At 45.5% G+C, this 14,757-nt stretch overlaps 1 protein-coding gene across 1 annotated transcript; it reads right to left on the bottom strand.

Annotated features, from left to right (window-relative positions):
- Positions 1–1,496: 1,496 nt before the first annotated feature.
- LOC130291955 (olfactory receptor 1019-like) lies at positions 1,497–2,447 on the bottom strand. The gene has a single exon (XM_056541385.1). The coding sequence runs from the start codon at positions 2,445–2,447 to the stop codon at positions 1,497–1,499; it is 951 nt and encodes a 316-aa protein (XP_056397360.1).
- Between the last annotated feature and the right edge of the window lie 12,310 nt (positions 2,448–14,757).

The raw sequence follows: 14,757 nt of genomic DNA, 5'->3' as shown, positions 1-14,757 counted from the left end.
TTAAATTGGACTGCACCGTGCGTTACCGCACAGAACCCCTCTTAATGTGCATTGGACCCCATCACGAAAAGATTGAATTGTTCATCCTTCCCAACTGTACCTCTGAAGTCCTCCTCGGTCTGCCATGGCTCCAGCATCATTCTCCCACCCTTGACTGGACCACAAGGGAGATCAAGAATTGGGGCCCTGCTTGCCGCAAGAAATGCCTCACGTCTCCTCCCAGTCCCGTCAGGCAAGCCTCGGTGCCTCCTACACCTGGTCTCCCCAAAGCCTATCAGGACTATACTTTGCCTCCTCATAGCCCCTGTCCTGGTAACACTCTGCCCCGTGCCAAGCTTCACCCTCTGCCCTCCCTCCCCATTCCCACTCCTGCTGAACTGCCTGCATTTGTTGAGGAAACCCTACAATCGCTCCCAGTGTCCTCGTCCCACGTGAAGCAATTGCCGGACAAAAAAAGGGGGAGACCTAAGGGGGGGGTACTGTTACGCCGAGCGCTCCGGGTCCCTGCTCCTCCCCGGAGTGCTCGTGGCGTTTCTCTCTCTGCAGCGCCCCGGTCAGACCCGCTGACCGGGAGCGCTGCACTGACATTGCCGGCGGGGATGCGATTCGCATAGCGGGACGCGCCCGCTCGCGAATTGCATCCCAAGTCAACCACCTGTCCCGGCCCCCGGCTGTCATGTCCTGGCACGCGCGGCTCCGCTCCTTAGGGCGCGCGCACGCCAGCTCTCTAAGATTTAAAGGGCCAGTGCACCAATGATTGGTGCCTGGCCCAATCAGCCTAATTAGCTTCCACCCGCTCCCTGGCTATATTACCTCACTTCCCCTGCACTCCCTTGCCGGATCTTGTTGCCATTGTGCCAGTGAAAGCGTTTCCTTGTGTGTTCCTAGCCTGTGTTCCAGACCTCCTGCCGTTGCCCCTGACTACGATCCTTGCTGCCTGCCCTGACCTTCTGCTACGTCTGACCTTGCTCTTGCCTAGTTCTTCTGTCCCACGCCTTCTCAGCAGTCAGCGAGGTTGAGCCGTTGCCGGTGGATACGACCTGGTTGCTACCGCCGCAGCAAGACCATCCCGCTTTGCGGCGGGCTCTGGTGAATACCAGTAGCATCTTAGAACCGGTCCACCGACACGGTCCACGCTAATCCCTCGCTGACACAGAGGATCCACATCGTGACATGTACACTGTGACAGTAGGAGTGTTTTATGCCAATTTTATTTATTGGTACAAGTGTTTGCCTTTGTCTTGGTTGTAGAAGCTGGTGCAAACTATGGACAATTTAAAAACATATATTTGCAGGTTCCAGACCAATCATAAAGAAAGTTTACACATAAGTTTACACTGGAGCACAGGAATACCAGAAAATGCTTTTGTGGGTCTACTCCATTTGAAGTGGATTTGGAGCCCATCACGAACAACATTGATAATACATGACACAAAGAGATAGTTAAGGTTTTAGTGACCATGAACGGTTTAAGATTTCCCAAGATGAAAATGTCTTCACATTATTGTCCGCCAACATTTAAGCAATCTAAGTTTTCGTATCATTGCTGACTTAACATCTTTATTTTTTAAGCTGTAGATAAGGGGATTTAAGACAGGAATAGCAGCTGTGTTAAAAAGAGAGAAGAACTTGTTGGACTTTGAAGTATCGGATGAAGTGGGCCTCAAGTACTGAAAAAAAAGGGTTGAGTAAAGAAGGATGACCACTGTGAGGTGTGAGGAGCAGGTGTAGAAGGCTTTACGCCTTCCAGTGCTTGACTTGATTTTCAGTATGGTGGAAATGATGAAGATATAAGATATGAACTTTAGAACAAAGGGGGTAAAAGTAATGAGGAGAAAACCTTCTGTCAAGCTTAAGATCTCCAGGGTTGATGTGTCACTGCAGGATAGTATCATAAGAGGCACAAGATCACAGAAGAAGTGATTTATTACATTTGACCTGTAACACCTAAAGCCCAAAAGCAGAATAATGTAGGGGATCACTTCTATCATGCCTAACATCCAACAGGCAATGGTAAGTATAATGCAAAGTCTTTGGTTCATGACCATGTGGTATTTCAAAGGATTACAGATGGCAACATAGCGATCGAAGCTCATAGCAGTCAGGAAAAGGAGCTCATCACATATCAGAAACCCAAAAAAGTACATTTCACAGATACAACTAGCATAAGAGACTAAGTTATTCCCTGTTATAAACATGACAAGGATATTATGAAGAGTGACGGTGGTGGAGAACATATCCAAAACAGACAGGTTGGCCAAAAAGAAGTACATAGGGGTGTGAAGCTGATGATCCAGGCAGACCAGAAGGAGTATAATCGTGTTCCCACCAAGGGCTAGGAGATAAATTAAAAGAACTAAAAGAAATATAATGGTCTGAAGCTCAGGAGCATCTGAAATTCCTTTAATGATGAAGAATGCCACAATGGTCTCATTTGTTTCCATCATTTTCTCCTTGTTACCTGTTGGTAAAATTAGAAATATATAGGGAAATTTGAGAATATTTGAGAATAAAATAACCTAATGGTCAAATAATACAAATAAAGCAAAAGTACTTTAAAATAGGAGAATTGAATTTTTTCATGGAAAGGTAAATGAATACTTAAAGGGGTACTCCACTGGAAAACATGTTTTTTTTTTAATCAACTGTGGCCAGAAAGTTAAACAGATTTGTGAATATCTTCTATTTAAAAATCTTAACCCTTTCAGTACTTATCAGCTGCTGTATGCTCCACAGGAAGTTCTTTTATTTTTGAATTTCTTTTCAGTCTGACCACAGTGCTCTCTACTGACACCTCTGTCCATGTCAGGAACTGTACAGAGCAGGATAGGTTTGTTATGGATATTTGCTCCTGCGCTGGACAGTTCCTGACATGGACAGAGGTGTCAGCAGAGAGCACTGTGGTCAGACTGAAAAGGAAAGAACTTCCTGTGGAGCATAAAGCAGCTGATAAGTACTGGAAGGGTTAAGACATAAATAGAAGAAATTTACAAATCTGTTTAACTTTCTTGCACCAGTTGATAAAAAAATAATAATAATAATTTCCAGGGGAGTACCCATTTAACCTGTGTCTGGGTGGCCAGCACAGGCAGCTGTATTGTAAATTCTTTCTCCCATTGTTTCTTATTTCCCTCAAAACTGTTTAACTGAGAAGCAAGGCATACAGTGTATGCCTCCCTGCTCAGTATTCAGGAACAAAACTCTCTGCTCCGCTATGCAGGTTTCATACAACCTCTGATCAGGCACCATGAAAAATATATACTGAGCAGGAGTCTTCTGTATGCCTCCTGCTCAGTGAACACTTGCGGAGCCAAGCATCAAGCAAGTGTCAAAAAATAAGAAGTGTTGCTTATAGTATTGTCATTTACCTAAGCATCAAACATACAATGTATGCCTCACTGTTTGGTAAGTACACAAGCACAGACTCCTGTCTACAGAAGTCTATATTCCTATATAGACTTGCTGCAAGTAATTCACAACATAGAGTCAAATCCAATTTTTTTGTAAAATTTGATTGATAAACTGGTGATATACTAAAGTGCACTAAAGGCTAAATCACATGCCTATAAAACAAAGACAAATCTAGTACGATTCCACAGAAAATCTTCTGAAGGACATATTTCTGAAAAAGCTGATGATGGTAATTATAGAAAGGTGTCAGAACACACAGTGCATGGCTGCATGTTGTGTATAGGGGCCATGTAGCCACAGACAGGTCAGAGGGACCGCGTCGACCCTTGTCCACTATCGAATATGCCTAAAATGTCCACATGATCATCAGAACTAGACCACGTAGCAATAGAAAAAGTTGGTCTGGTTTGATGAATTATGTTTAATTTTACATCACGCAAATAGACAGGTACATCTTACTAGTAGAAGAGATGGCACCAGGATGCACTATAAGAAACAAAACAGAGTGGAGTCCATGCCTCAGTTGGTTAGAACTGTTTTAATGGCACATAATTTGGCACATGATTTTAATGTTCTCGATGAATCGTGCACATACAACAAGCATACAACAAATAAAAAGTAATGTGAAACCAAAATTTGATTTTGAGTCAATGAGTATCAAAATGCTCCCAGACATCTGGTTTGGGGCATACAACACAAGAGGCATTAAAGTGATGATTATTACGACGTACATGTACAACGGACAGCACAGTCATGAAGTGAACACAGAGTCAAACTCACCGGCCAGTGATGAATCAACTCACAGAGATCACTCATAGATGGATTAAAGCAGAGATGCTTTTATTTAGGTTAAAGGGGTACTCCGATGTAAATCTTTTTTCTTTTAACTCAACTGGTGGCAGAAAGTTTAAACATATTTGTAAATTACTTCTATTAAAAAATCTTAATCCTTCCAGTACATATCAGCTGCTGAATGCTACAGAGGAAATTCCTTTCTTTTTGAAACACTGATGACATCATGAACACAGTGCTCTCTGCTGACATCTCTGTCCATTTTAGCAACCATGCATAGCAGATGTATGCTGAGGGCAGCATGGTGGCTCAGTGGTTAGCACTGCTGCCTTGCAGTGCTGGGGACTTGGGTTCAAATCCCACTAAGGACAACAATAAATAAAGCATTATTATTATAATAACGTCAGCAGAGAGAACTGTGGTCATGATGTCATCAGAGAGCATTCCAAAAAGAAAATAATTTCCTCTGTAGTATTCAGCAGCTAATAAGTACAGGAAGGATTAAGATTTTTTAATAGAAGTAATTTCCAAATATGTTTAACTTTCTGCCACCAGTTGATTTAAAAGAAAAAAGGTTTTCACCGGAGTACCCCTTTAAAGACAGCCTTTTGAGTGGCTTCTCCCCTCTTCCTCAGGTCTTGATGACCTGAGGAAGAGGGAAGATGCCGCTTAAAATGCATTGTATTTAACATAAATAATAGAATCGCTGCTTTTATCCATCTATGAGTGATCTCTGTGAGTTGATTCATCACTGGCCGGTGCGTTTGATTCTGTGTTCACATCATGACTGTGCTGTACGTCGTAATAATCATCACTTTAATGCTTATATTGTATGAATGGTGTCTTAACAAGTATCTGTCTTTGTTCGAAAGTCTTTGGTTCTCATTAAACAAGATATTTAACGTGATCCTGTATTTATCAAGATCTAAACAGAAATTTTACAAATCAAAAAATGTCACCTTGACAGTGAAGGGGTGGGCAACATTACTATTGGTTGCTAGGGATGTTGATATCCTCTTTGCATCATTCTCATTGGCCCACAAGCTAAAAGAAGGAATATGCGTGTCACGATTCGGCTGGCAGGAGGTGGATCCTCTGTGCCAGAGAGGGATTGGCGTGGACCGTGCTAGTGGACCGGTTCTAAGCTGCTACTGGTTTTCACCAGAGCCCGCCGCAAAGCGGGATGGTCTTGCAGCGGCGGTAGCAACCAGGTCGTATCCACTAGCAACGGCTCAACCTCTCTGACTGCTGAAGATAGGCGCGGTACAAGGGAGTAGACAAGAGCAAGGTCGGACGTAGCAGAAGGTCGGGGCAGGCAGCAAGGATCGTAGTCAGGGGCAACGGCAGGAGGTCTGGAACACAGGCTAGGAACACACTGGGAAACGCTTTCACTGGCACGATGGCAACAAGATCCGGCAAGGAAGGGAAGGGGAAGTGAGGTTATATAGGGAAGTGCACAGGTGAATACACTAATTAAACCAACTGCGCCAATCAGCGGCGCAGTGGCCCTTTAAATCGTAGAGACCCGGCGCGCGCGCGCCCTAAGGAGCGGGGCCGCGCGCGCCGGGACAGGACCGACGGAGAGCGAGTCAGGTACGGGAGCCGGGGTGCGCATCGCGAGCGGGCGCCACCCGCATCGCGAATCGCATCCCGGCTGGAAGAGGTATCGCAGCGCACCCGGTCAGCAGGTCTGACCGGGGCGCTGCGATTGCGAGGATGTTGCGAGCGCTCCGGGGAGGAGCGGGGACCCGGAGCGCTCGGCGTAACAGTACCCCCCCCCCCCCTTGGGTCTCCCCCTCTTCTTGGAGCCTGAGAACCTGAGGACCAGACTTTTGTCTAGGATATTGTCCTCAGGTTCCCAGGATCTCTCTTCAGGACCACAGCCCTCCCAATCTACCAAAAAAAATCTTTTTCCTCTGACCGTCTTGGAGGCCAGTATCTCCTTTACGGAGAAGATGTCAGAAGAACCGGAAACAGGAGTGGGAGAAACAAGTTTGGGAGAGAAACGGTTGATGATGAGTGGTTTAAGGAGAGAGACATGGAAGGCATTGGGAATACGAAGAGAAGGAGGAAGAAGGAGTTTGTAAGAGACAGGATTAATCTGGCACAAGACTTTGAAAGGACCAAGATAGCGTGGTCCCAGTTTGTAACTGGGGACACGAAAGCGGACATATTTAGCGGAGAGCCATACCTTGTCTCCGGGAGCAAAAATGGGGGGGGTTCTTCTTTTCTTATCGGCAAACCTTTTCATGCGGGATGAAGCCTGTAAAAGAGAATTTTGGGTCTCTTTCCATATGGTGGAAAGATCACGAGTTACTTCATCCACAGCGGGCAAACCAGAGGGCAAGGGAGTAGGGAGGGGGGGAAGAGGGTGACGGCCGTACACCACGAAAAATGGGGACTTAGCAGAAGATTCAGAGACTCTGAAGTTGTATGAGAATTCGGCCCATGGTAGAAGATCTGCCCAGTCATCCTGGCGGGAGGAAACAAAATGCCGTAAATAGTCACCCAGGACCTGGTTAATTCTTTCTACTTGCCCATTGGATTGGGGATGATAAGAAGAAGAGAAGTTTAATTTAATCTTGAGCTGTTTACAGAGGGCCCTCCAGAATTTAGACACGAATTGGACGCCTCTATCCGAGACGATCTGCGTGGGCAAACCGTGAAGACGAAAAATGTGTACAAAAAATTGTTTTGCCAACTGAGGCGCTGAAGGAAGACCAGGAAGAGGAATAAAATGTGCCATCTTGGAAAATCGACCAACGACCACCCAAACAACAGTGTTGCCACGGGATGGGGGTAGGTCAGTAATAAAGTCCATACCAATCAGTGACCAAGGCTGTTCGGGGACAGGCAGAGGATGAAGGAGACCAGCAGGCTTCTGGCGAGGAGTCTTATCCCGGGCACAGACAGTACAGGCCCGCACAAAATCAACAACATCCGTCTCCAGAGTCGACCACCAATAGAAACGAGAGATGAGTTGCAGGGACTTTTTGATGCCCCCATGGCCTGCGAGGTGGGAGGAGTGACCCCATCTGAGAATCCCGAGACGTTGGCGTGGAGAAACGAAGGTCTTCCCTGGAGGAGTTTGCCTGATGGAGGCTGGGGAAGTGGAGATCAGACAGTCAGGAGGAATGATGTGTTGCGGAGAGACCTCTGCTTCCGAGGCATCCGAGGAACGAGAGAGGGCATCGGCCCTAATGTTCTTGTCGGCAGGGCGAAAATGAATTTCAAAGTTAAAACGGGCAAAGAACAACGACCACCTGGCCTGGCGAGGGTTCAGCCGTTGGGCAGACTGGAGATAGGAGAGATTCTTGTGATCGGTGTAAATGATAACTGGAAATTTTGATCCCTCCAGCAGATGTCTCCATTCCTCAAGTGCCAATTTAATGGCCAGTAGTTCTCGATCCCCGATGGAGTAGTTTCTCTCCGCCGGAGAGAAGGTCCTAGAAAAAAAACCACAAGTAACAGCATGCCCGGAAGAATTTTTTTGTAGAAGGACCGCTCCAGCTCCCACTGAGGAGGCATCTACCTCCAATAGGAAGGGTTTAGATGGGTCAGGTCTGGAGAGCACGGGAGCAGAAGAAAAGGCAGACTTGAGCCGTTTAAATGCGTCTTCCGCTTGGGGAGACCAGGACTTGGGATTGGCATTTTTCTTGGTTAAAGCCACGATAGGAGCTACAATGGTGGAAAAGTGTGGAATAAATTGTCTGTAATAATTGGCGAACCCCAAAAAACGTTGGATAGCACGGAGTCCGGAGGGGCGTGGCCAATCCAAGACGGCAGAGAGTTTATCCGGGTCCATTTGTAATCCCTGGCCAGAGACCAAGTATCCTAGGAAAGGAAGAGATTGACATTCAAACAGACATTTCTCCATTTTGGCATAAAGTTGATTGTCTCGAAGTCTCTGAAGAACCATGCGGACATGCTGGCGGTGTTCTTCTAAGTTGGCAGAAAAAATCAGAATATCGTCCAGATACACAACAACACAGGAATATAAGAGATCACGAAAAATTTCATTAACAAAGTCTTGGAAGACGGCAGGGGCGTTGCACAGGCCAAAGGGCATGACCAGATACTCAAAGTGTCCATCTCTGGTGTTAAATGCAGTCTTCCATTCGTCCCCCTCCCTGATGCGGATGAGATTATAAGCACCTCTTAAGTCCAGTTTGGTAAAGATGTGGGCACCTTGAAGGCGATCAAAGAGTTCTGAGATAAGAGGTAGAGGGTAGCGGTTCTTTACCGTGATTTTATTAAGTCCGCGGTAATCAATGCAAGGACGCAGGGAGCCATCTTTTTTGGACACAAAAAAAAATCCAGCTCCGGCAGGAGAGGAGGATTTGCGGATAAACCCCTTTTTTAAATTTTCCTGGATGTAATCAGACATAGCAAGAGTCTCTGGAGCGGACAGAGGATAAATTCTGCCCCGGGGTGGAGTAGTGCCCGGGAGGAGGTCAATAGGACAGTCATAAGGCCTGTGAGGAGGTAAAGTCTCAGCTTGCTTTTTGCAAAATACGTCAGCATAGTCCATATAAGCCTTAGGGAGACCGGTTACAGGGGGAACCACAGGGTCACGGCAGGGAGTACTGGGAACCGGTTTAAGACAGTCCTTGAAACAAGAAGTACCCCAGCTCTTGATTTCTCCTGTGGACCAATCAAGGGTTGGGGAATGGCGTTGAAGCCACGGTAATCCAAGGAGAATTTCGGAAGTGCAATTGGAGAGGACCAAAAACTCAATTTTTTCGTGATGAGGTCCGATGCACATTAGGAGGGGTTCCGTGCGGTAATGCACGGTACAGTCCAATCTTTGATTGTTAACACAATTGATGTAGAGGGGTCTGGCGAGACTGGTCACCGGGATGTTGAACCTGTTGATGAGAGAGGCCAAAATAAAATTTCCTGCAGATCCGGAGTCCAAGAAGGCCATAGTAGAGAAGAGAAGATGGAGGAAGATATCCGCACAGGCACAGTAAGGCGTGGAGAAGCAGAGTAGACATCAAGAACTGTCTCCCCTTTGTGCGGAGTCAGCGTACGTCTTTCCAGGCGGGGAGGACGGATAGGACAATCCTTCAGGAAGTGTTCGGTACCGGCACAGTACAGGCACAGATTCTCCATGCGGCGTCGTGTCCTCTCTTGAGGTGTCAAGCGAGACCGGTCAACTTGCATAGCCTCCACGGCGGGAGGCACAGGAACGGATTGCAGAGGACCAGAGGAGAGAGGAGCCGGGGAGAAAAAACGCCTCGTACGAACAAAGTCCATATCCTGGCGGAGCTCCTGACGCCTTTCGGAAAAACGCATGTCAATGCGAGTGGCTAGATGAATAAGTTCATGCAGGTTAGCAGGAATTTCTCGTGCGGCCAGAACATCTTTAATGTTGCTGGATAGGCCTTTTTTAAAGGTCGCGCAGAGGGCCTCATTATTCCAAGATAATTCGGAAGCAAGAGTACGGAATTGGATGGCGTACTCGCCAACGGAAGAATTACCCTGGACCAGGTTCAGCAGGGCAGTTTCAGCAGAAGAGGCTCGGGCAGGTTCCTCAAAGACACTTCGAATCTCCGTGAAGAAGGAGTGTACAGAGGCAGTGATGGGGTCATTGCGGTCCCAGAGCGGTGTGGCCCATGACAGAGCTTTTCCGGACAGAAGGCTGACTACGAAAGCCACCTTAGACCTTTCAGTAGGAAACTGGTCCGACATCATCTCCAAGTGCAGGGAACATTGTGAAAGAAAGCCACGGCAAAACTTAGAGTCCCCATCAAATTTATCCGGCAAGGATAGTCGTAGGCCGGAAGCGGCCACTCGCTGCGGAGGAGGTGCAGGAGCTGGCGGAGGAGATGATTGCTGGAGCTGTGGTAGTAGCTGCTGTAGCATCACGGTCAGTTGAGACAGCTGGTGGCCTTGTTGCGCTATCTGTTGCGACTGCTGGGCGACCACCGTGGTGAGGTCGGCGACAACTGGCAGTGGAACTTCAGCGGGATCCATGGCCGGATCTACTGTCACGATTCGGCTGGCAGGAGGTGGATCCTCTGTGCCAGAGAGGGATTGGCGTGGACCGTGCTAGTGGACCGGTTCTAAGCTGCTACTGGTTTTCACCAGAGCCCGCCGCAAAGCGGGATGGTCTTGCAGCGGCGGTAGCAACCAGGTCGTATCCACTAGCAACGGCTCAACCTCTCTGACTGCTGAAGATAGGCGCGGTACAAGGGAGTAGACAAGAGCAAGGTCGGACGTAGCAGAAGGTCGGGGCAGGCAGCAAGGATCGTAGTCAGGGGCAACGGCAGGAGGTCTGGAACACAGGCTAGGAACACACTGGGAAACGCTTTCACTGGCACGATGGCAACAAGATCCGGCAAGGAAGGGAAGGGGAAGTGAGGTTATATAGGGAAGTGAACAGGTGAATACACTAATTAAACCAACTGCGCCAATCAGCGGCGCAGTGGCCCTTTAAATTGTAGAGACCCGGCGCGCGCGCGCCCTAAGGAGCGGGCCCGCGCGCGCCGGGACAGGACCGACGGAGAGCGAGTCAGGTACGGGAGCCGGGGTGCGCATCGCGAGCGGGCGCCACCCGCATCGCGAATCGCATCCCGGCTGGAAGAGGTATCGCAGCGCACCCGGTCAGCAGGTCTGACCGGGGCGCTGCGATTGCGAGGATGTTGCGAGCGCTCCGGGGAGGAGCGGGGACCCGGAGCGCTCGGCGTAACAATGCGCATATATGCAAAATATTCGTGCTCCACAGTCTTACACAGTAACTAGTATTGGAGAATTCTTTAGACCACAAGCTGGAAGCAGGGAGGGGTGATGATCACTGTGATGTGTTCTGTTAAAAAAAAAAAAAAAAAATGAATATTCGTAATTTTGAATATACAGTGGTCCCTCAACATACGATGGTAATCCATTCTAAATGGACCATCGTTTGTTGAAACCATCGTATGTTGAGGGATCCGTGCAATGTAAAGTATAGGACAGTGGTCTACAACCTGCGGACCTGATTACGACGAAGGAGAGCGCCGACGATGCAGGGAATCCCGAAGAGGACGCGTCGGAGCCCCGAGGACAGGTAAGTGATCGTCAGTGGACGACACGGGGCCCCGTAAACGGCTATCCAGTGGCAGCTGAAGCAGTCTGCGCTCCCGGATAGCCGACATACAAAAGCATCGTGTGTTGATGCTGCCTTCAACATGCGATGGCCTCTGAAAGGCCATCGCATGTTGAAATTATCGTATGTCGGGGCCATCGTAGGTCGGGGGGTCACTGTATAGCTAATATATTACCAATATTCACGAATTCGCAAATTTGCAATATTCGCAATAAAAATTCAAAATCCAACACTTGTGGGTAGCTGAATTTCTAAGACATAGAAGGGAAATGTTATACTGATAATATTATCCACCAACCTGTTGTGATAGGAATCATCCCCAACGTAATTGTCTGTGGTAAGAACAGGGCAATACATAGTGCTGAGAACTGTCCTGGGACATTTCTCTAAGGACAGGCAAACAATGTTGATAATGATCTCTTGAGACATTTCAAAAATATATTATCTCCTAATGATGATATAGGGGACATTTATCAAGGTATTTATAGTCTTTTTTTTCCGCATGTGCGACTAAGCATTTTTTTTGTTCTACTTTTGTGGAGCAAAAAGTTGAAAACAGCCTTACATAACCAAATTTCAGTTTTCACTTTGCAGTGGTCACAAACCCCTTAAAAAAAAAGTCGCAAGTCTACTCCAGGTCTCACCTAAAGTACAAAACTTCCGTATGTAAGAATATACAGTCACAAAAAATTCTCACAAAAGTCTCACCGGCGACTTTTGTGTTTTGCTTGTACTCCAAATCTATCAACCCCCTATGATAATATGATGAATATGTAGCACATAAGTAAAACTAAAGCAAAAAAATTGACTTCAGAGCTCGCTTACCAAAGAAAACAATGATAAATGTCCTCCATAGAGAATTATAGACTTGACATTCATACCTGTACGCCCTGATTTGGCTCCCGTTCTATAACGCGGGCCACAGCGTCATAGTTGAACGCGGCGTCTAAAGTGAAAGTGAAACGTTGCCGGTTAGCTCGGGGGACTGTTCGGGATCGCCGTGGCGAAATTGCGGCATTCCGAACAGCTGTAGGACAGCAGGAGGGTCCCCTTACCTGCCTCCTGGTGTCCGATCGCCGAATGACTGCTCAGTGCCTGAGATCCAGGCATGAGCAGTCAAGCGGCAGAATCATTGATCAATGGTTTCCTTTGAGAAACCATTGATCAATGTAAAAGATCAGTGTGTGCATTGATCAATGGTTTCCTATGAGAAACCATTGATCAATGTAAAAGATCAGTGTGTGCAGTGTTATAGGTCCCTATGGGAGCTATAACATTGCAAAAAAAAGTGAAAATAAAAGTTAATAAAGATCATTTAACCCCTTCCTTAATAAAAGTTTGAATCACCCCCCTAATCCCATTTAAAAATAACAGTGTAAATAAAAATATACATATGTGGTATCGCCATGTGCAGAAATGTCCGAATTATAAAAATATATCATTAATTAAACCACACGGTCAATGGCGTACGCGCAAAAAAATTCCAAAGTCCAAATTAGCGTATTTTTGGTCACTTTTTATATCATGAAAAAATTTATAAAAAGCAATCAAAAAGTCCGATCAATACAAAAGTGGTACCGCTAAAAATTTCAAATCACGGCGCAAAAAAACATATATTGCCCCGTACGCGGAAAAATAAAAAAGTTATAGGGGTCAAAAGATGACAATTTTAAATGCATACCTTTTCCTGCATGTAGTTATGATTTTTTCCAGAAGTAAGACAAAATCAAACCCATATAAGTAGGGTATCATTTTAATCGTATGAACCTACAGAATAAAGAGAAGACGTCATTTTTACTGAAAGATGCACTGTGTAGAAACGGAAGCCCCCAAAAGTTACAAAATGGCATTTGTTTCTTCAATTCTGTCGCATAATTATTATTTTTTCTGTTTCGCTGTAGATTTTGACTGATGTCATTACAAAGTAGAATTGGTGGCTCAAAAAATAAGCTATCATATGGATTTTTAGGTGTAAAATTGAAAGGGTTATGATTTTTTTTAAAGCTAAGGAGGTAAAAACTAAAGTGCAACAACGGAAAAACGCTCAGTCCTTAAAGGAGTGCTCCAGTGGAAAACTTTTTTTTTAATCAACTGGTGCCAAAAAGTTAAACAGATTTGTAAATTACTTCTATTAAAAAATCTTAATCCTTCCAGTACTTTTTAGGGGATGTATACTACAGTGGAAATGTTTTGCTTTTTGGATTTCTCTTATGACACGACCACTGTGATCACTGTCCATTTTAGGAACTGTCCAGAGCAGCATATGTTTGCTATGGGGATTTTCTCCTGCTCTGGACAGTTCCTAAAATGGACAGCAGAGGTCAGCAGAGAGCACCGTGGTTGTGACATAAGAGAAATCCAAAAAGAAAAAAATTTCCTCTCTAGTATACAGCCCCTAAAAAGTACTGGAAGGATTAAGATTTTTTAATAGAAGTAATTTACAAATCTGTTTAACTTTCTGGCACCAGTTGATCTAAAAAAAAAAAAAGTTTTCCACGGGAGTACCCCTTTTAACCCCTTCATGACCCAGCCCATTTTCACCTTCATGACCTGGGCATTTTTTGAAAATCTGACCACTGTCACTTTAAACATTAATAACTTTGGAATGCTTTTACTTATCATTCTGATTCCGAGATTGTTTTTTCGTGACATATTCTACTTTATGTTATCGGTAAAATTTCACTGATATTTGTATCCTTTCTCTGTAAAAAATCTAAAAATTTCATGAAAATTTTGAAAATTTTGCATTTTTCTAACTTTGAAAGTCTCTGCTTGAAAGGAAAATGGATATTCCAAATAAATTACATATTGATTCACATATACAATATGTCTACTTTGTGTTTGCATTAAAAAATTGACAAGTTTTTACTTTTGGAAGACACCAGAGGGCTTCAAAGTTCCGCAGCAATTTTCCAATTTTTCACAAAATTTTGAAACTCGCTTTTTTTCAGGGACCAGTTCAGGTTTGAAGTGGATTTGAAGGGTCTTCATATTAGAAATACCCCATAAATGACCCCATTATAAAAACTGCACCCCCGAAAGTATTCAAAATGACATTCAGTCAGCGTTTTAACCCTTTATGGGTTTCACAGGAATGGCAGCAAAGTGAAGGAGAAAATTCTAAATCTTCATTTTTTACACTCGCATTTTCTTGTAGACCCAATTTTTGAATTTTTACAAGGGGTAAAAGGAGAGAAATCACCCTAAAATTTGTAACCCAATTTCTCTCGAGTAAGGAAATACCTCATATGCGTATGTAAAGTGTTCGGCGGGTGCACTACAGGGCTCAGAAGGGAAGGAGCGACAATGGGATTTTGGAGAGTGAGTTTTTCTGAAAGGGTTTTTGGGGGGCATGTCCCATTTAGGAAGCCCCTATGGTGCCAGAACAGTGGACCCCCCCCACATGTGACCCCATTTTGGAAACTATACCCCTCATGGAATTTAATAAGGGGTGCAGTGAGCAT

This window comes from Hyla sarda, chromosome 9 (assembly GCF_029499605.1).
Source record: "Hyla sarda isolate aHylSar1 chromosome 9, aHylSar1.hap1, whole genome shotgun sequence".
NCBI classification, from domain to species: domain Eukaryota; kingdom Metazoa; phylum Chordata; class Amphibia; order Anura; family Hylidae; genus Hyla; species Hyla sarda.
This window is presented reverse-complemented; position numbering and strand designations above follow the sequence as displayed.

Bases quoted from the DNA above. Each gene is read 5' to 3' on its own strand.
- LOC130291955 (XM_056541385.1), bottom strand. From the start codon at position 2,447: ATGATGGAAACAAATGAGACCATTGTGGCATTCTTCATCATTAAAGGA.